The sequence below is a fragment of the Doryrhamphus excisus genome, chromosome 17 (assembly GCF_030265055.1).
Source record: "Doryrhamphus excisus isolate RoL2022-K1 chromosome 17, RoL_Dexc_1.0, whole genome shotgun sequence".
Taxonomy (NCBI): domain Eukaryota; kingdom Metazoa; phylum Chordata; class Actinopteri; order Syngnathiformes; family Syngnathidae; genus Doryrhamphus; species Doryrhamphus excisus.
The window spans coordinates 11,049,359-11,069,363 of record NC_080482.1 but is presented as its reverse complement, the minus strand read 5'-3'; the positions used below and the strand labels follow the sequence as shown (position 1 = coordinate 11,069,363).

Genomic DNA, 20,005 nt, shown 5'->3' with positions numbered 1-20,005 from the left:
AACGGTCTAACCACAGAAGGCGGGGCTTATTGTCCAACATGGCGGTGTAGATGTGGTTCTTTGGCCTGTAGGGAGAAAAACGCTGTGAGAGCTCATTTCCCCACTTATTTTGTTTTGTTCTCGTGAACTTGGTGAAAAAAACACTCGTGCCCGAGATCGAACAAAATGGACATGAAGAAGAAGGTCAACTTGGAGCTGAGGGACAGAAGTCCAGCTGAGGTGCGTAACGGCGATGCCGCCAAAATTTATTTTCGTTGTCACTGAAGCTCCAGCTTCCAGCAATGAGACACATGAGGCGTAGAAGTAAACATGGACTCGAGTAAAATTAAAGTCCGATTCGTTCTTCTGGACCGGAACTTCGTTGGTAATGTGGCAACACGAGGGTTACGACGTAAATTATTAAAATTATACATACAACGCCACATTGTGAATTGTACCGAAGGAAATATTAAATGTAGTAAAAAGGCATGCGAGATCCGTTGCACCAGTGATATTACAATACAACGTAATACATTCCACGGCCCCTTTTTACAGGGGGTCCTGTAGAGGCGATGGGCTAATCACAGCAGGCGACACTATTATGGATGACCAAGTCCATCCTACCACAGTTAACATTGATCCGAGCTCGTTTATTGTTTACTCTTATGTTCGCGCCTTCCAGTCGACGTCACTTGTTTGAAAACCAGGCTGTTATTTGGCGCGCAAACACTGTGGCGCCAACGCCCACAGGCGCGTGCACGGGCGGAGTTGTGATGGTTTTCATGACGAGTGTCAACAATTCATTGCACTATTGTACATATTACTGTAATATCTTGTTGCATTCATAGAACAGACTGTTTATAATTTATATAATCTGCAATAGCCATACTCTAGTCACTCCATTGCAATACTGTACATATTACTGTTATTATATATTGTCACATCCATACTGTGCATACTGTTTATAATCTGTATAATCTACAATAGCCATATTATAGTCATTTATATCCCTGTACATATCCTCACTGTATTATAGTCATAGCCTGTTATAGTTTTTTTACATAGATCTGTCCATTTTTTTCTACATTTACTTACTAATAAGGTACTTATATAATTGCACTTCTGGTTGGATGCTAACTGCATTTTGTTGCCCTGTACCAGTGACATGAGCAATAACAATAAAGTTGAATCTAATCTAATCTAAAATTGTCCTATCATGCACGTTCACGCCGGCGGTGGCCAAATGTGACAGTTGTGTGTTTGTTGTTGTTGTCCCCGTGCAGGTGTCTATGCTGATGGTGGACGGGTGTCTTTCAAGCGATGGTGAGGTCCAAGGAGTGACTGAGGAGTTTAAAGGTCTGGAGGTTCTCAAGATGATCAATGTGGGCCTCACATCGCTCTCCAAACTACCATCACTCCCCAAACTACACAAGGTGAGCCCTCACATCCTGTTCCCATAATGCATTTCTGCCTAGCACCTTCACATGTGTGTGTGTGCTTTTTAGCTGGATGTAGGCGATAACGCCATCAGTGGTGGTTTGGAGTCACTGGCGGAGAAATGTCCCAATTTGACTGACATCAACCTGAGTGGAAACAAGATTAAGGAGTTGGGCGCTATCGAGGCTATGGTGGGTCAGACATTAGTGAAGAATAAAGATAATTATAAATAAAGATAATAAAGTTTTAGTTAGCAACTTGGCTAATGCGGTAAGCTAATGAATTGTGTTCTTGCAGAAAAATCTGAAGAACCTGAAGACGTTGGACTTGTTCGGTTGCGAGGTGACCAAGCTGGATCACTATAGGGACGACGTCTTCCGCCTGCTGCCTCACATCACGTACTTGGATCGCTTTGATCGCCACAACAACGAGGCATCTGACTCAGATTACGGTATTTATCACGTGTCTTCGTACCCTAGTCATATGTAGGGTCTATAGTAGAGGTCTACACGGCTGTACTTTTCCTTGGCCGCCCCGCCCCACATCCGTGGCACGACAGCCACAGCCGTCCACAGCCGTGGTGAGATTTGAGCGGCCAGCTGTCAGCCGGCTGAACAAGTGCAAAAATTAAATGATCTCTTTTCAGCTCAAGATAGTATAAAATGTGAGAAAAAGATTATATAAGGAAGGATTATGGACAATATAGATGACCTTTCAACAAACAAATGAGGCTATCAATATTTTTTTTATATTTTCTTGAGATTTCTTCAGCCCGCCCCGTTAGCCGAGGAGTCCGGCCAGCCGTGGGGCCAGTCGCTCCGTGTAGACCTCTAGTCTGTAGTCGTTGCCACGCTGAGTCGGGTGTAAAAGTTGACTTTGCATTTCAGACCAGCATGATGATGCCGATGATGTCTCGGAGGAAGATGAGGAAGAAGTGGGGCTGTCCTACCTGATGAAGGACGGAATCCAGGTGAGTCGACTTCTCCTACATCCACACAAATGCATCACAACCTTTGACCCACTTAATGTTGGGAGTTTAGGACGAGGAAGACGACGGTGACTACGTTGAGGAAGAAGATTATGAGGAGGATGAAGAAGATTATGGTTTGTATTTTTTTTTTTAAAGTCCCATCAACAAAAAGGGAAGCGCGAAGCATTGAACGCATCATAGCAAGTTGGTTACCAATTTCTATCTTATCTCAGACGAAGACGCGGTCCAAGGGGAGAAAAGGAAGAGAGATGACGATGATGACGGAGATGATGATGATGAATAGTTGACGACCCCGCCCACCATTTGGTGGCTCCGCCTGCTCAGAGGAACAGTGATCAGCTGGTCCTGGTCTGTGTGGGTCCTGGTCTGTACATAGGACTTTGAAACTTTGTCCAGTGAATTTTTTAAAATGTTAGTTTTATGGCAGCACCGTGTGAGCACGTTAACATTGTTTTGGAATAAAAGCGAAAGAATAAATTCTTATTGATTTGTTTATCAAAGCAAAAATTTAACCGCACTGCGGTTGACATGCATTTAAAGTATTTAATATATTTATTCTATTATAAAACTATTCAACGCTCCTTTGACCGTTAAGCCTTGTAGTGCTAACATTCACAGTTGAATCTTCATTAGCTTAGTATAACAATATTTTGACCTTTATTGACCCCACCGACATGACAGACAAACGATCAAACCAGGTGACCGTGTCTTCATGGCACATGAAAACACGGCGAGCTGGATGCGTCAGGTTCAGGCTGATGCCGACCTGTGAGGACCTGTTTTCCACCAAGTCTTAACATTTTTCCATACGGGTGCAAAAAGTGCAACAAATTTGTCCAAAAAAAACATCTAGTTCAGGTTTTGAATGCTGCTTGTTCAGGTTCTGTTCCTCTGACTCTGTTTAGTGCTGAGCTGTCCAGTTGTCGGTACAGTTCCCTGAGCTCCTTCACCTCCTCCAGCACCTCATGAGCCTGGTCTAGGGCTTCCACTGCCTCCTTAAGGAGTCTCTCTGCTTTTGCTGTCATCTCCTCTGCCTTCCCGGCCTCGCCTTCTGGTCGGTCCCGTGTCACCAAAAGGAGCTGCTCCGTCTGTGCCAGTTTGAAGCTGATTAGCTCCTGCAGGCGGCTGATTGGAGCCGCGGCACTTGGGTGAGGTGTCAACGTAGTCCGGTTTTTCTCCGAATGGCCCAGGATCTCGTCCATGGAGGCGCAACGATTCTTATCTGTTGCCGACCCAGATGTCCAGCTGGTATCCATTTGCTCCCAGGCCACTGCCCCCTCCCGAGGAAGACTTTGTGACTTCCCAGAGGCATTGGCAGTCCTGCTGAAGACAGCTCCTTCAGTTCTGGACCGGTGACAGTTTGAGGGTGACTGGGATTTTTCTGTGTTGACCCGACAGCCGTCGCAGTTGTCAGGTGGTGCCGAAATGTCCTCCTCCTGAATTAGGTCTAAAGTCATCATTCCATCTGAGGAGGATGCCTGGAAGACAGAAGACATCTGTTGACACCAGTCAGAAAGACAAAATATAAAAGTTTGAAACCCACCCCCCCGGCCATGTAGTCACCATACATCACCAAGCGACAAGATGACAGAGGCGTACATCGTTAACGTTCATACCCCAGGTATCTACGTTCATTTGTGGATTGATCCGCCTAGTCCTACAACACAACTAAACAGGAAGTTGAGACTGACCACAGCAAGCAGGTGACCTCTGGTTGGTAGACGCCGGTTGTGAGGAATCTTTGCTCGGTCTCGGGTCAGGTGACACAGGTAAGCTTCTTCTACTGTCACCTGCAATGCGGAACAACAACATTGTATGGATTCACTAGTACTTCCTGTTAAAGCCTGACAGTGTCACAACCATGTTTGATCTTCTAAATGTACATGAACAATCATTAAGGTCTGAAGAGTTCAAAGTCACGTTGGCAAGAGTAGTGTAACCCATGGCATGGTACCCTCCTACTTATGCACCTGGACCACGCCTTACTCGGGACTACCTGTCCAGTGCCAGTTATTGTTCAATTATTTTGGGCCATCATATATCACCATAGTTCATACTTAATTTTACCTCACCATATTTCAACGTTTGTGGTCCAGTAGTTGCATAATGTATTTTGTAGCAGTTTGTCCACGTCATATACAGTGGTGTGAAAAAGTATTTGCCCTATTTTTGCACGTTTGTCACACTTAAATGTAATAACTTGCAATGAGTCTCTTACAGCGCTGTGAAGGAATTTTGACCCACTCATCTTTGCAGAATTGTTGTAATTCAGTCAATAAAGAGTGTTTTCCAGCATGAACCGCCATCTTAAGGTAATACATATCCCAGTGTCTCAGTAGCATTCAGGTCAGGACTTTGACCAGGCCAATGCAAAGTCTTCATTTTGTTTTTCTTCATCTATTCAGAGGGGAACTCGCTGTTGTGTTTTGGATCATTGTCCTGCTGCAGAACCCAAGTTGGTTTCAGCTTGAGGTCACCACCAGATGGCCGGACATTCCGGGCATTTTTCCTCAGGGTGTTTTGGTAGACAGTAGATTTCATGGTTCAATTTATCACAGCATGTCTTCCAGGTACTGAAGCAGCAAAACAGTCCCAAACCTTCACACTACCACCACCATATTGATATTCTTTTTCTGAAATGTTTACTTTTATGCCAAGTGGAATGAGACACACCTTCCAAAAAGTTACATTTTTGTCTCGTCATTTTTGAGTCTTAATGTTCTTTTTGTTCAGCAGTGGCTTTTTTCTGCCTTAGTAATAGATCGTTTCATTTAAACACTGCACTTTGTGTTCAGTTGTGTTGTCATTGACTAATATTTAAATTAGCTTGATCTGAATCATAGACTGCACGGCGGCCTAGTGGTTAGCACGCAGACCTCACAGCTAGGGGACCAGAGTTCAATTCCACCCTCGGTCATCTCTGTGTAGAGTTTGCATGTTCTCCCCGTGCATGCGTGGGTTTTCTCCGGGTACTCCGGTTTCTTCCCACATTCCAAAAACATGCTAGGTTAATTGGTGACTCCAAATTGTCCATAGGTATGAATGTGAGTGTGAATGGTTGTTTGTCTATATGTGCCCTGTGATTGGCTGGCGACCAGTCCAGGGTGTACCCGGCCTCTCGCCCAAAGACAGCTGGGATAGGCTCCAGCACCCTCGCAACCCTCGTGAGGGAAAAGCGGTAGAAAATGAATGATCTGAATCATTTAAATGCGGGGAAACATGCAAAAATAAAAAATCAGGAAGGAGGCCCACACTTTTTCCACACCACTGGATACTGGAAATAGTTTTCCTTTCAGACAAACACATCACATATACAATATGTATTAGATCTTCTATTCCCATAAACATACTGTAAATTGTCAACTCCCCAAACACATCACATAAAAATTAATTTGTCTGTTCCCATAAACACGTGTCACAAACTTTGACAGTTAGTTTGTCCATTCACATAAACCCATTACATATCTATTAGTTTGTTCATTCCTATAAACACATCAGGAGGTGCTGGGAGAGTTGATGTTGTTGTGTGTGTGTGTGTATATATACCTCATCCAGGATTCGGTTCTTGGCTCGAGTGATGGCAACATTGAGCACACCGATCCAGGACTCTTTGTCTTCTGGACTCACTGCCAGGAAGAGGACATTAGGAACCTGCAGCATACATGATGCAAATAAATAATCATAAATTGAATGCGTGTTTGCCGGCCCATGTAAAGTTCTGCTTGTGTGTGTGTATATACCTCATTCCCTGGCGAGCAGCGCTGAAGTCGGAACTTACTGTGGTTCTTCTTGCTTCGACTTTTGTTGTTCCTCATTTCCTCACAGCGCTCAAAATCACACAGGTCCAAAACCTCATCAGCCACTTCCTTCCCCTACAGAATCAGAGGTTAGAATGAAGTATCATAACAACGATGAAAACTATCTACTAGCCATCACACTCTCGCTCTTACACACACACACACACATTATCTCCATAGAAACAACATCAATTATTAAACAGCTTTAAATGGACACATTTCCTGGGAGGCCACGCCCCTTCACAGTGACCTTTCATCTCTAGTTTAAAAATAGGGCTCACTAGAGTCATATGTTTTATCATGGTACATACAGTATGTATATGTATATATATGTACAGTCTGTAAACAGTATACACAATACATATATGTACAGTATGCAACATTATTTACAGTATATCTTATACACACAACTTTATTTGATGACACATTTGATAATGTAAACTGCCACCAAGGTTCTACTAGAATCATCTGGACCACATGAAGGTTCTTGGTTCTCGAGTCATTGAGCGGTGACACCTGAGCTGTATGTGTGTGTGTGTGTGTGTGTGTGTGTGTGTGTGTAACGTGACTCTGCCAAAGAAAGTGCATACAGTGTCTGCAGTTCAGACCAGAGTCAGGACCATGTGGACCAGGACCGCAGTGCTGTGTACAATAAATGGTCCTGTGCCTTTAAATGTGATGACTGTTACCGAAGTGGTCAACACTTGGGCCAGCTGGTCAGGTGACAGCTGCCAGTCAGCTGTTAGCCACACCCTCACACCCACCTCCTTCTCGCAGATGATTAGTTGATCCCCCTTCAGCACTATGAAGCGGTTCTTCCAGATCTCTCTGAAGATTCCTTTGCCACAAAACTTTCTGACCCAGCCCACTTTCTCAGGCTGGCCAGGCTGCCACTCCGGCTCGTGTGGACCCTGACGCAGGAAACAGGAAGTTGATCAATTACCTGGTCATTGAAGAACAATAACTGTGGATGTAATAGTCTCATATTGCTCCATAATTAACATTAAAAAGATGATTTATTGATACTAACATTCGTCTTTCTAATGTAAAAAGTGTCACACTCAAAGCACGTATTAAATAGGCATGATGTTTATTTGAAATAGGAACTCCATACATAAACAATGTTAGCACTGTCTTATTTTGAAAAGCGGAAGCTGGGTATAGGACGTCGTGTTCAAAATTAAATCTAATACTTAAACATTTCGTTTGTCGAGCTTCTTTCTGTCCTACTTTTCTCTTTCATCTTGTGTCAAATAGTTTCTGTCGGTACCGGTACAATCGAACACTCACCCGAGTCGGTAAGTGGTTCTTTTTCATTGTGACGGCTGTTTGTCCACTAAGTCCGTTATGTGTCCACAGCGAAGCTGCTTAAAAAGACCCCAAGTCCGCCATCGAGCAGCTAAAACGTCCTTCGACTAATCGCCGATCTTCCACGTCTCTTCTGCCGGACTCTAATGTCTTGTGAGCGGACAGCAGACGCTCCAGCACTCGGTGTCCGGTTACTCAACCCCCCCACCGTCATCATCTTCACAATCACCCCCTCTCCTCTTCCTCCTGCTGGCTCAGCGGCTCCTCGGCAGTCCAATAGCGCCCCCTACTGCTGAAGCTGGTCTCGCATGTTCCTAATATAGTGGCCATAGTGTGACGTTGAACGATTAGAAGGAGCTGTCAATCAAGGTTGCATCTCTTAATGGGACGTTGTGCACGTGCACACATCGAGTCAATGACTCCATTGTTCTATTCTATTGCTATGGTAGCCAGCTGTCAACAGAACCAACACTTGACTTGACACCCCACAAACCACCTGTGACCCCACTTTCGTAGATGCTAATGCCAAGTGGGATGAAATCTAACACCTTTTAACATAAGTGTCATGTTTTTTTCTATTTTTTTAGTGATAGCTGCTGTGGCTATCAAATGATTTGATTGTTTATTGAGATTATTGACGTGATGCTATGTACTGTTAAACTCAGAGTTTAGCAGGTTTCTTTTAATCCAACCAATCGCATACTCTCTCGCCACAGCCTGCTTGCCACCTCGTCGTCCCGCCCCTCCGGCGCTGCCTCCTTCACGGCGCAGTCACTGAAAAGAAGCAGGAATCACATTGAGGACAAAACAAATTAGCCAGTTTACAAGCCTCTCCGCCCCTCTCACACCTGAAGTAGCTCCCTGATTGGCCCTCCAGGCCTGGCGTCACGGCACAGTACAAGCTGGTCTGGCAGCCCTGCCAAGGCGTCTTCATGAACAGGAGCGAGGGCAGCCTCAGGATGGCTCCCAAAAAGGGGAACCAGCCTTCAACGTGGCGGCTCAGCTCAGTCCGGATCACACCCGGATGCAAGCAGAATGACGACACTCCAGAACCTGGTGGAAGCCACGCCAGAGAGATGTCACCTTTATGTACGTGCAAAGGTTGCTTTCAAACAGCAAATATTCCACCAAGGAACCTACTCAGTTCTGTTACTAGAACCTTAATCCCTCCATGCCATCACATCATTTGATATACAGTGGTGTGAAAAAGTGTTTGCCACCCTGGGGCGCATTGATACACATACTTAAGCTAGTTCCGTCAAAAGCAGCGGCATAGATACAGCATCAACTCTTACGATGTCCGCTCTCCTTGGGATGGCTGTGTCTTCCAGCATAAGACATTTGATCCGGTCCTCATGTAAAAAATGCTGACGGCAAACGAGCATCTTGTTGAGTCTTTGTAGTGAAATTGAGAGCTACATATCCACTCTTCGGTCTGTGAATGACGCCAAGACTAGAGGTTATAGTGACGGGTCTTGTTAGTCCGCCAGATAGGAATAGCTCTTTATATCACTGTAGCTTGGTTAATATACAGTTATGTAAATGGAACACTTTTCCGTTTTTTTATAGTTTTTTTGTGAGGGCTTTAGCGTCAAAATTATTTCCCATGACGTCCGTTGTTAGCTTGCTCATATAAACTTGTTTTTTCTTGTTGTTTCTGTGCTAGAATGCACAGAACAGGGAAAGAAATATGTGTAAAATGGGCAAAATTCCCCAAAAGTGCAGGTCCCCTTTAAGGGAGAACAAAAATCCAAACCTACATGGATGAAAAAGTAATCCGTCCCACCCCAGAAAGAAAGCAGTTGAGCTCTATCAGAGTGGAAAAGGTTAATAAAGCCATTTGGGACCACAGTGAGAGCCATTATCCACAAATGGCAAAAAACATGCAACAGTGGTGAACCTTCCCAGGGGTGGTCGGCCAACTGTCCATCCATGCATTTTCTATACCGCTTTTCCTCATGAGGATTGTGGGCATGCTGGAGCCTATCCCAGCTGTCTTCGGGCGAGACACAGGGTACACCCTGGACTGGTCGCCAACCAATCACAGGGCACATATAGACAAACAACCATTCACACTCACATTCATACCTATGGACAATTTGGAGTCGCCAATTAACCTAGCATGTTTTTGGAATGTGGGAGGAAACCGGAGTACCCGGAGAAAATCCACGCATGCACGAGGAGAACATGCAAACTCCACACTGTGCTGTGGGTGGAATTGAACTCGGGTCTCCTAGCTGTGAGGCCTGCACGCTAACCACTCGGAGGCCGTGCAGGCCGCCAGCCAACCGATATTCTTTCATTCATTTTCTGCCGCTTTTCCTCACGAGGGTCGCTGGAGCCTACCCCAGCTGTCTTCGGGCGAGAGGCGGGGTACACCCTGGACTGGTCGCCAGCCAATCACAGGGCACATGTAGACAAACAACCATTCACACTCACATTCATACCTATGGACAATTTGGAGTCGCCAATTAACCTCGCATGTTTTTGGAATGTGGGAGGAAACCGGAGTACCCGGAGAAAATCCACGCATGCACGGGGAGAACATGCAAACTCCACACTGTGCTGTTGGTGGAATTGAACTCGGGTCTCGTGGCCGTGCAGGCCGCCAGCCAACCAATATAATAATATTTATATTTTTTGATTACCTGAAAAATTTAAGTGTGAAAATGCAAGCAAAAAACACTTTTTCAAACCAACGAATATGTCATATTGTGACATTGGGAAACATGGAAGGAGTCAATGTGTGTGTATGTGTGTGTGTTGATGACCTCGAAGGCGTCGTGCAAGTTCTCTACTGAAGAGCACATTGGCGAGCTTGCTCTGCTGGTAGCTCTCCAGCGAACTGTATGGCCTCTTGGTGAAGAATAAGTCATCAAAGTTGATGCGACCTGAGGGTCAAATAAAAAAAAACGCTCAACAATGCGTCACGGAAACAGCAGAAGCTTTGAGGACAAAGGTCATACCGCCCCGATGGGCGATGGACGAAACGGTGACCACTCGGCTGGGGGCGGAGCTCTTTAGTTTATGAAGCAACAGATTGGTCAGAAGGAAGTGAGCCAAATGATTGACAGCAAATTGAGTCTCAAAACCATCCTCCGTCAGCCATTTTGGACACATCATCACCCCTGAAGACAGAGGGGACAGTGAGACAGATGTCACAAAGACAGACAGACATACTCCATGTACCAGCATTGTTAATGAGGATGTCCAGTCTGTCCTCGCTGTCCAAAAAGTCTTTGGCAAACTGTCTGACTGAGTAGAGCGAGGCCAGGTCCAAATGTCTGATCACCACGTTCCCATTTCCCGTGGACTTGCGGATCTCTTCGGCAGCTCGCTCGGCTCGCGCCAGGTCCCTGCACGCCATCACCACGCGCGCTCCTGCGGGGGGGATTTATTTTGTAATCAGCTCACAGAGAATTACACAGCTTCCTGTCAACTCTGACCTGTGTGATGTCACCATGCTCACTACGCAGTAGTTATCAGCCTTTTCTCAGTAAAGTACCTCTTTAACAAGGACAAAAAAACACCACTATCTGATTTATTACTGTCCACACAAAAAACAAAAAAAATATTTAAATACATATAAAATAACTTCAATTGTAAACAAAGAAATAATACATTTGTGCATTTATTTAATATGATTTTTTTTCTGGATGGGCTCCCTCATGCACAATAAAGCTTGAATGTTCTAGATTGTTCATTCATTCATTCATTCATTTTCTACCACTTTTCCTCACGAGGGTCGCGGGGGTTGCTGGAGCCTATCCCAGCTGTCTTTGGGCGAGAGGCGGGGTACACCCTGGACTGGTCACCAGTCAATCACAGGGCACATATAGACAAACAACCATTCACACTCACATTCATACCTATGGACAATTTGGAGTCACCAATTAACCTAGCATGTTTTTGGAATGTGGGAGAAAACCCACGCATGCACGGGGAGAACATGCAAACTCCACACAGAGATGGCCGAGGGTGGAATTGAACCCTGGTCTCCTAGCTGTGTGGTCTAACCACTAGGCCGCCGTGTCGCCCTAGATTGTTCATATATTTGTAATAAGCAAGAATCTTAAGTACCCCTGGAGTTCCTCCACGTACCCCCATTGAGAAAAAGTGCTTTAGATGACGACTAGATGGACACTTCCTGCTTGACCTAACAAAGATGGATGCCCGCTCACCTCGCCGCGCCAGCTCTCTGCATGTCTCCTTGCCAATGCCCGTGTTGGCTCCCGTCACCACCACCGTCTTCCCATCATGACGCTCCCAACTGTAACACACTCCACCTGCAATCCACCTGCGCACCACGGCCACACCTGAACACACACACAGGCAGGTGGTGATGAGAGGAGGATGGATGGTGACATTGGAACTTGCTCATGAAAAGATCATCTCACATATTAAAAATACGCCCAGCAGCGCCCCACCACGGACCAGCACACCCCCTCTATCCTCCTCCACCGTTGCCTCTGCCCCACCGGACCATGGCAGCACCAGAAAAGCAGCACCAGTCCCAGCCCTCATGGCGCAGGTACACAGAGTGCTGCAGGGGGCCGAGCCGGGGAAGGACAAGGAGGGGGCCGGGCCAGATTAAATCTGATTACATAGGATTAAAAAAAACACACACACACACACTTACCACATTACTTCCTGCCAAAGGGCGGATGCAGCAGTCATGTGACTAAGACAGAAACAACTTTATCTATTTGACCCTTTGAACTATGTCACATGACATATAATTTGTCCAATGGTTTTCAAAAGCCCACCCCTTCTCCACGTGTCATTTTAGGAATTCAAAAAATACATATACATCACCTTGACCCATTCCATTAATGATTCCATAGCAAAATTAGTCTTGCTCTAATTTTATTATTCGACGTCCGGCTTCTTTGTGACGTCACGGCTTGTTGCACCGCCCAGAGGCCAAACAATAAAACCAACATGGCGGCTGACCAGTGCGTTTCTTCTGTCGCTTGTTATTTTCCTCTTATTACATATAGTTTTTAACGTAATCTCGAAGTCTAACTCGGTCCAATTAAATGAAAATACACCCCGGACCTAAGCACAATTACTGCCATGCCACCTTTAAAGGAAATGACGTACGTGGAACGTGAACAGGAACCACTCTACGGTACAAACACAAAAATTAACCGGAAGTTCCGCCCCTGGACTGTCGTCTTCTGTCGAACCGAGGCGCGCTCGTCCATATTCTGTTGTCTTGCTTCACATTCCCAAGCAGGTAAGAAAGGTTCGGTTTGGCGAAGCCCCACCAGGTACACGTCACTCACAGAGCCGTACAGAGCATTTAGGCAGCTCTCAGTGCACCGGGGTGGGCGGTGCTTGAGAAGTCGAATGCACCGCAGCTAGCACAGTGTGCTGCAGCGCACCAAGAGGAGCAGGTCTTCCATTTCTTTTTGCATTACCTAGACCCTCCTTTTCGTCATTTGGTACGCACGGTCTCGTCGCCGGAACGAGTGAGCAAAGAATCAGAAAAAAAGGGAGTGATGTGTTTCTGCGCCCTCTGCCGGACATGGTTGTTAACAGATGCAGTTATGGACAACTCCTAGAATGCTCTGTACAATATAATGCTAACAAGTGATACACCATAATTCCTTGCAACAAAAAAAATCTATTTTTGAGGAGGATGTCATGATGCCGTCTGTGGTTTTGTAGCAACATGGACACAGAGTTGTTTATGGAGTGTGAGGATGAGGAGCTGGAACCATGGCAACAGGTGGATGACAGCGTGGAGGAAGACGACGTTGACTATTGTAAGTCAGACACACCCACACTCACACTCAGGCGTGTCTTCAATGGGGGGGATTGCTGTGTGTTCTTGCAGCTCCTGAGACTCCTCCCACCTGCAGTGGTACCTCCATCACACCTGCTCCAGGTGAGAGTGAGTAATTGTGTGCATACATGAGTACGCGTCACAGTAATTCACTCTGTCTTTGTCTTCCTCAGCGTCGTCATCACCATCACTGATGCCACCTCCTCTTCCTCCCTCCTCTTCCCCTGCCACACCCCTGGTCTCTCAGACCCCTCCCCTCATCTTGACACAGACAAATAGGGGGGCACTCCTCCTCCCGGGCACTTCTGCTACAGCGGCGCCCATTCTATTAACTGCACAGGTAAACAAATGCATGTTAGCATGTTAGCCTAAGGTCACATGCTTGTCATTCCCCTGTAGGCTTTCCCTCTGCAGACCATGAGGCCTGGTACTTCTCTGGTTCTGAACCTGCCATCGGCTCAGTCAGTCCCGCCCCTCACCCTGATACACAGTAGGTGGAGCTATTCTTCTGAATCATGAATAAATGTGCTTATTTTTTGGATTGATGACACTTCCTGTCCGCACAGGCCCACCGCTTGGTCCGTTGGTGCGACCTGGCGTGGGCGTGTCCTCTGTCCTCCCCCAGACCAGGCTCTCTTCCACGCTCACAGGAGTTCCCACTGAGCCCGCCTCCGTGCATCTACCCACTGCGATGACCATCCAGCCCAGCAAGGCGGGTCATGGTAGGTTGTTGTTTGGGGGTGTCATATGACTTAAGTTGATTGATTGATTTGATGTTTTCTTTTTTTTTTTTTTTAGTGAGCCCACACATTTCTCAGGTGGGTGGGGCCAAAGCCTCAGAGTCACCAGGCTTGGCCAATGCGATGCCCCCCCGCAGCAGCATGAGTATGCCTCCTTACTATTACATGTGGCACCGCATCAGAGTATTGAAGCAAAAATGGATCTGATTGTTTTTGTGTGTGTCACATGACTCAGCAGCGCCTGGCTCCTCCCCTGTGAAAGTGCCCTCCCTAAGCAGGACATCAGACCCAACCCCGGGACGCCCCAAGGTGGTCCTGAGTGTGGATGAGTTCTACTATGGCACACTGGAAGGGACCCAAGGTCCAAGGAAGCCAAACCCCCTGGGAGCCAAAGCCTCCAGCTTTACCTGCCAAGTCTGCTCCCACCCTGTCAACAACAACCTGAGGTGGGAGTGCATGCACATACGTAATGTGCAACTGCTGTTCTATAAAAGAGGTGATGTTAGTCACATTGGAAAAGTCACACTACACACACAAGTGTTGGTTGCACACACAGGTTGGTGCAACACACGCTGCAGCACTCTCCGCTGATACGAGGAGGAGACGTGAAGAAGCTGTGCACGTTCTGTTTTCGACAGTTTTCCAATCCCACTCAACTGCTGAGCCACCGGGAGCTCGTACACGGCTCTGCCCCTTCCTCAAGTAAATTTGAACAAATGCCTTCACGTGTTGTGGCGTGTGCTTGACCACGTGTCTTTTCTCCGCAGACACATGTCGCATATGTGAGTGGTCTTTTGACAATGAGTCGGCCTTCCTGAACCATATGAGGTCCAACCACAAACCAGGAGAGATGCCCTATGTCTGCCAGGTAGACCTCTGACCCTTGCTCCGTCCAGCCATGCAGATTATTATTATTATTATACGAGCACTGTGACAATCCTCAGGTGTGTTCCTATCGCTCGTCCTTCTATTCGGACGTCCTGCAGCACTTTGCTAGCTTCCACAGAGACTCGCACTGCATGCTATGCGTCTTCTGCCTGAAAGTGACGAGGAACGTGGCGAGCTACCAACAGCACGTTCTGCGCCACAAGGTACACGTTGCACGCATGAGCGCATTGTGTGTAAGTCCCGGTCGTTCACCAGCATGTGTCCCATGTTTCTCAGGTGAGTCAAGCCTTCCACTGCAGCAGGTGTCGCCTGCAGTTTGTCTTCCTCAAGGACAAAACACAGCACAAGCTGGAAAACCATCACAGCGTCCGCCGACCCGCCAAACTTGAAGGTCTACCACTGGGGTCAAAGGTCAGCTTGCTGTTCCGTTACATCAGCAGGGGTTGTGCCCGGCAAGTCGTCACTGACTGCTATTTGCAGGTGACCATTCGGATGTATAGCAGGAAAAGGCCACCTATGACGTTGGTCGGGGGCGGTGCCCACCTCCTGCAGAACCCCTCCTCCCTCATCCAGCCAATCAAGATCAAGACGGAGCAGCAGAATTCTTCGACCCTCAGGAGCCTGTCCCAACCTCCCCAGTCGCCCCCCGTGAGGCCTGCTAGTGTCCCGGCCGTCAGGTGCGTGCTTACGTCTATATGACTTCCATGTATGTCAGTCTCATAAGTGTAACTGTGCATTTTTGACAGGTTGGTGTGCTTGGAGTGTGGAAGCGAGGCTTCGGACCTCCCCGCCCACTTTCCCACACACGTGCGTTGTCTGCTGTGTGCTTATAGCAGCTGCTGCTCCAGAGCCTACGCAGCCCACATGATCCAGTAAGAGCACACCCACTGTCCTGGTATGGGCGGGGAGGTCCTCATTGGGTTCACCCCATTGCTTGATATGTGGTCTGATTGCAGCCACCACGTGCCGCGTTCCAAAGGTGAAGCTCTTCCTCTGCATCGTCTGCCTCCCCCTTGGTGAGACTCCCATGATTGGATTGGGGCGTGACATCAATACTCCACCTTCTCTGTTTTTGGTCGCCCGGAATCAGGATGTAGTTCATCATGTCAAGGTATTGTTGTGTTTCAGTCCTTTCATCCTGCGGTGTTCCTGCTGTGACTTCACATCACCGTTTGCGGATAAGATGGCTGAGCACCTTGTGGTCAACTCGGAGCACCGTACTGTCACCTGTCACTCCAGGCGTGAGTTCCTTCAAATGTTCACATTCACATTGTTTCCTTTCTTCAGATCATTCCGTTAACTGTGTTTAGACTGCTCTTGTAATCATCTTGTAATAATTTCTCAAGGTACACTAGTGTGCCGCGGCCCAGTGGTTGAAAATCACTGATTTAAGCAATAAAATGAGCAAACACTGTTGTTTTGCTGACATGTATACCTCTTGACAAGTATTCCTTCTTTCCAGTCCACGCTGAGCTGGATATCCACATATCTTCAAATGATGAGCCACCGCAGTCAGCTGAGGAGGAGAAACCAGTCCAGAATGAGGACTGGAGGTCCGTGGATTGTTGGAAACAGCCTTTGGAAAACCCCCAAACCAAGACTTGCATACGTCCCTTCACAGAGACCAGCGGACCTCACCACTCCCTGCAGGGGAACGGTGAGGCCATCGATTACTTCAACCTGGTGTTCCCTGCAGCACTCGTAGAACTGATCATGACCGAGACCAACACCCATGCAAAGATCTGCCGTTACATGGGCTTTGGATGCCCAGACTGGGTTCCGGTCACCACCCGTGAGATCAAAGGTTTCATTGGCTTGTGCATCCTCATGGGAATTCAGAACCTTCCTGAGCTGTCTCAGTACTGGTCCTCCAGCGACCACGACAACAGCCACACTTTTCACAGCACCATGACACTGGGACGCTTCAAACAAGTGGCGTCCAACATTCGAATGGGAAGCTTTGCCACGAACGAGCATCGCCGCACCAGCAACCCAAACGACTCACTGCACATCTTTAGGCCAATGCTCGACATCCTAGGCAGGTCAATGTGGGACGCTTATCGGCCAAACTGCTGCCTGACTATCGACAGAGCACTGTTACCCCGTCTGGAGGGAGACGGAGGCCTTGGCACAGGGGATTCCAAGAGCCAGCCTCAAGTGTGGCTGCTGTGTGACTCCAAGTCCGGCTACTGCCATCGCTTCTTCATTCAAACTAGCGAGAACTGGAAGCAGGAAGTGGGATTCAGCGTGGTACCTGAGCTGGTAAAGGGTCTGGAGGACAAGCACCATCAGCTCTACTTAGCCAACTCACTCGCATCAGTCCCGCTTGTGAAGAACCTCTTAGAGCAGGGTATTTACTCCTCCAGCTCCTTCCCACCTCCCAGCCGCATCCTGCCCAGAGGGTTGTGGCAGGACGGGCAGCTGAGCAAACCGGGGGACTTCTTACAAAGAAGGCTTGGCGCCTTGCTAGCTACACGCTGGAAGGACACCAAGGAGATGGGCTGCCTGTCTACCAATGCCGATGTGGGCGAAGTGGACACTGTGTGGAGACGGTCTCAGACCAAAGTGGGCGGCTTAGATCCAATGAATCGGCCCATGGCCTTCCGTCTCCTGCAGGAGAACATGCGAGGGGTGGATATTTGCAAGCAGCTACTGGCCTGCAACCCCCTTGGCGGCATCCTGCAGGATCGACACTGGCGCGGTCTGTTCTGGTTTATGGTCAACCTCAGTGTGGTCAACTCCTTCATCGTGTTGCGCGAGAGCCGAAAACGGAACCCACCAGCCTGGGTGCAAAATGGTCTCTTCACACAGGCCAACTTCCGAAAGCAACTGGGCTGCCAGCTTGCCAAGTGTGCACAGAGGTTGTCAGAGACCACCAGCTGGCGGCGTACCCCCAAGGTAGAGAGGACAGATGAGGCCGTTCAACAACGACACAGGATGGCGAAAATCAGCGTCGGCCCGAAGAGATGCCGCAACTGTAACATAAAGAACATTCGCCACGAGAGCGTCTTTGGCTGCGTGGCGTGTCGGGTCAACCTGTGCAAGCAGCCACAGTGTTTCTGGGAGTTTCATGGCCTGTCGCCTCTCAATAAAGGTAGGTTTTGGCTCTCAACAAGGTCATCTGAAGATCCATTTGCTGCTAAAAGTTGTCGTTGTTCTCAACAGGCTCAACAAAAGTGGGGTTCCTCAGGAATGCACAAAGGTAATTGAATCATGTTAAATTGTTGATGTGCCATCTTGGTATTTGCTGACGCTTTTTTTCCTGTTCTGCAGCGGAGAAGTCGAGGCTGCAGAGGTTCAAGACCATATGGCCCCAGTGGAGGACATGGACTCCTCTGAAGATGAGGAACTGGATGAGCTGGAGGAAAGTAAATGTATAAAGGAGGAAGAACCCTTGTCTCCCTCACCAGATCCAGAAGATACTTGCATGCAGTCGGCTGATTCCATCCCCCAAGAACAGAAAGACTGCCTTTCGCCGCATCAGCTGAGGGTCACTCTGCTAGCTTTGTGTGGTGGACTTCACCAAGCTTCACATGTTTTTTCTACTGAGCCAAACCTTATCCGTTCCTGGTTGAAGGAGGCCAGGAAACATCTGACGCAAAGGACGCAGCACGTGCACAGTGAAGGCGAGGAGAGCATGGTGGCGTGGGTGCTGAGCCAGCGAGAGCAGCAAGTTCCCATCAGCGAGAGCAGTCTCTTTCGGGAAGCGTCCATGCTGAAGAAGAATGGAGCATTTGACTACACCTTCCGAATCTCGCACGACTGGGCCGTACGCTTCATGCTTCAGTACAGACTTGGCCCATCCTCTGCGAGGAGGATGTCAACGCTGGATCGTTTGCTGCCGCAGTCTTTGGAAACCAAAATCCGATCTTTTAGGGAGTTCACACAGAAAGTAATCCGGGTTCATGAACTTGCAGAAGGTTCCATAGCTGTGGTAGATGAGTTCTGCCTATTTGTAGATTTGAGTAGTATTCTTAATCGGAGCCAACGCACAGAGGCGCTGCAGTTCACAGGGTCTGTACCTCTGATGACGGTGTACCTGTCGGCACTGGCTGACGGTACCATGTTACCTGCTGTGGTGCTGACCAACAAGCAGCTGGCCCACAAGATTCTTCCGGACTTTGTTGTGCTGGAAGCCAACTTGGAGAACCTGTCAGCTGCCGAGGCGTTTAAGCTCTGGACTAAAAGGATTTGGCTTCAGTATCTTTCTGGGCCGGTTCACCACAAAAAGTCCATGTTGGTGTTGGACCCGCACCAAGAGCACACAGGAGATGTGTTTCTTAGCAACATTAGCGGATCAGGCACTCTTCCGGCTGTGATACCTGCTGGCTGTTCCTTCATCCTCCAGCCCCTGTTGCTTTGCATCAAGCCAGCGCTGCAACGCTTCTTGCGCTCTCGCTGGAACACGTTCAGCGCCGGCAACTCAAAGGAGCTGGAGGAAGCTTCACCATGCCAACTACATGACAACGTCACTGGAATTCTGCTCGACTGGCTGGTGGAAGCCTTTACACTCCTGAAGGACCTTCGCCAGCTTTGGAGGAAGTCCTTCCAGCTCACGGGTCTTCTGCCTAAGCGGGAACACAAGGATGATGACTTTGAGGAAGGTCTGAACCGTGAGGAGAACCAGCAGGATCTCCTCAAGAAGCTGGAAAAGATACTTCTGCCGTCTGAAGATGGTTTGGAGCCTCTGGAAATAGAGGACTCTGAAGAGGACGAGACATCAATGGAGGAACTGAATGCTGGTCAAGACGCAGAGCCAGAAGAAAAAGGGGAGGAGGCAGTTGAGGGTGATGAGACAAAAAAAGATGGCGAGGACGCAGACCAGGTTGGGGCACCCGAGGAGGACAGTGAGGAAGAAGGGAAAGAGACAAAGGATGACAGGTCAGAGGCGACAAAGGAGCGGAGAGAGACCAGGATTATGATTGGAGAGCAAGTCGGTGATGAGTGGAAGATAGCCACCAAGAGCAGGCTGGAGGGGGCGGAGCCAAAGGCAGATGAGGCCGAACGAATGGATGAAAGCTGAAAGCTCCTCAAAATGTTTGCATTTCCTGAAACCAAACGGCAGGACTGTTGG

General features: G+C 48.1%; 4 protein-coding genes across 8 annotated transcripts; 2 read left to right on the top strand and 2 right to left on the bottom strand.

Moving 5' to 3' along the window:
* The first annotated feature begins 5 nt into the window (after positions 1-5).
* On the top strand, positions 6-2,884 carry LOC131105038 (acidic leucine-rich nuclear phosphoprotein 32 family member E-like). The gene is made up of 7 exons (XM_058052733.1): positions 6-219; positions 1,263-1,412; positions 1,485-1,607; positions 1,714-1,867; positions 2,304-2,386; positions 2,457-2,520; positions 2,620-2,884. Exons 1-7 carry the CDS (start codon positions 166-168, stop codon positions 2,688-2,690), a joined length of 699 nt encoding a protein of 232 aa, XP_057908716.1. The 5' UTR covers positions 6-165; the 3' UTR covers positions 2,691-2,884.
* An 81-nt stretch (positions 2,885-2,965) lies between these two features.
* plekho1b (pleckstrin homology domain containing, family O member 1b) lies at positions 2,966-7,641 on the bottom strand. The gene is made up of 6 exons (XM_058052727.1): positions 7,495-7,641; positions 6,969-7,115; positions 6,148-6,279; positions 5,954-6,058; positions 4,099-4,197; positions 2,966-3,885 (listed from the first exon to the last, which is right to left on the bottom strand). The coding sequence occupies exons 1-6, from the start codon at positions 7,519-7,521 to the stop codon at positions 3,262-3,264; spliced, it is 1,134 nt and encodes a 377-aa protein (XP_057908710.1). The 5' UTR covers positions 7,522-7,641; the 3' UTR covers positions 2,966-3,261.
* On the bottom strand, positions 7,278-12,576 carry si:dkey-23o4.6 (retinol dehydrogenase 13). 3 transcript variants are annotated; one of them, XM_058052731.1, is made up of 8 exons: positions 12,328-12,576; positions 11,910-12,108; positions 11,694-11,828; positions 10,702-10,893; positions 10,479-10,640; positions 10,284-10,403; positions 8,361-8,565; positions 7,278-8,286 (listed from the first exon to the last, which is right to left on the bottom strand). In XM_058052731.1, exons 2-8 carry the CDS (start codon positions 12,034-12,036, stop codon positions 8,181-8,183), a joined length of 1,047 nt encoding a protein of 348 aa, XP_057908714.1. In that variant the 5' UTR covers positions 12,037-12,108; positions 12,328-12,576; the 3' UTR covers positions 7,278-8,180. The 3 variants fall into 3 exon arrangements, with proteins under 3 accessions (XP_057908714.1, XP_057908715.1, XP_057908713.1); XM_058052732.1 differs by lacking the exon at positions 11,910-12,108 and having other exon boundaries at positions 12,328-12,575; XM_058052730.1 differs by lacking the exon at positions 12,328-12,576 and having other exon boundaries at positions 11,910-12,257.
* pogzb (pogo transposable element derived with ZNF domain b) lies at positions 12,458-19,956 on the top strand. Of its 3 annotated transcripts, none has more exons than XM_058052712.1 (19): positions 12,458-12,751; positions 13,186-13,283; positions 13,355-13,411; positions 13,477-13,643; positions 13,703-13,793; positions 13,870-14,025; positions 14,102-14,188; positions 14,282-14,489; positions 14,600-14,745; positions 14,811-14,911; positions 14,988-15,134; positions 15,208-15,342; positions 15,412-15,608; positions 15,678-15,803; positions 15,888-15,947; positions 16,060-16,172; positions 16,394-18,025; positions 18,097-18,133; positions 18,205-19,956. In XM_058052712.1, exons 2-19 carry the CDS (start codon positions 13,190-13,192, stop codon positions 19,952-19,954), a joined length of 5,304 nt encoding a protein of 1,767 aa, XP_057908695.1. In that variant the 5' UTR covers positions 12,458-12,751; positions 13,186-13,189; the 3' UTR covers positions 19,955-19,956. The 3 variants fall into 3 exon arrangements, with proteins under 3 accessions (XP_057908695.1, XP_057908694.1, XP_057908696.1); XM_058052711.1 differs by having other exon boundaries at positions 14,279-14,489; XM_058052713.1 differs by having other exon boundaries at positions 12,459-12,751; positions 13,355-13,405; positions 14,279-14,489.
* The last annotated feature ends 49 nt before the right edge of the window (positions 19,957-20,005 follow it).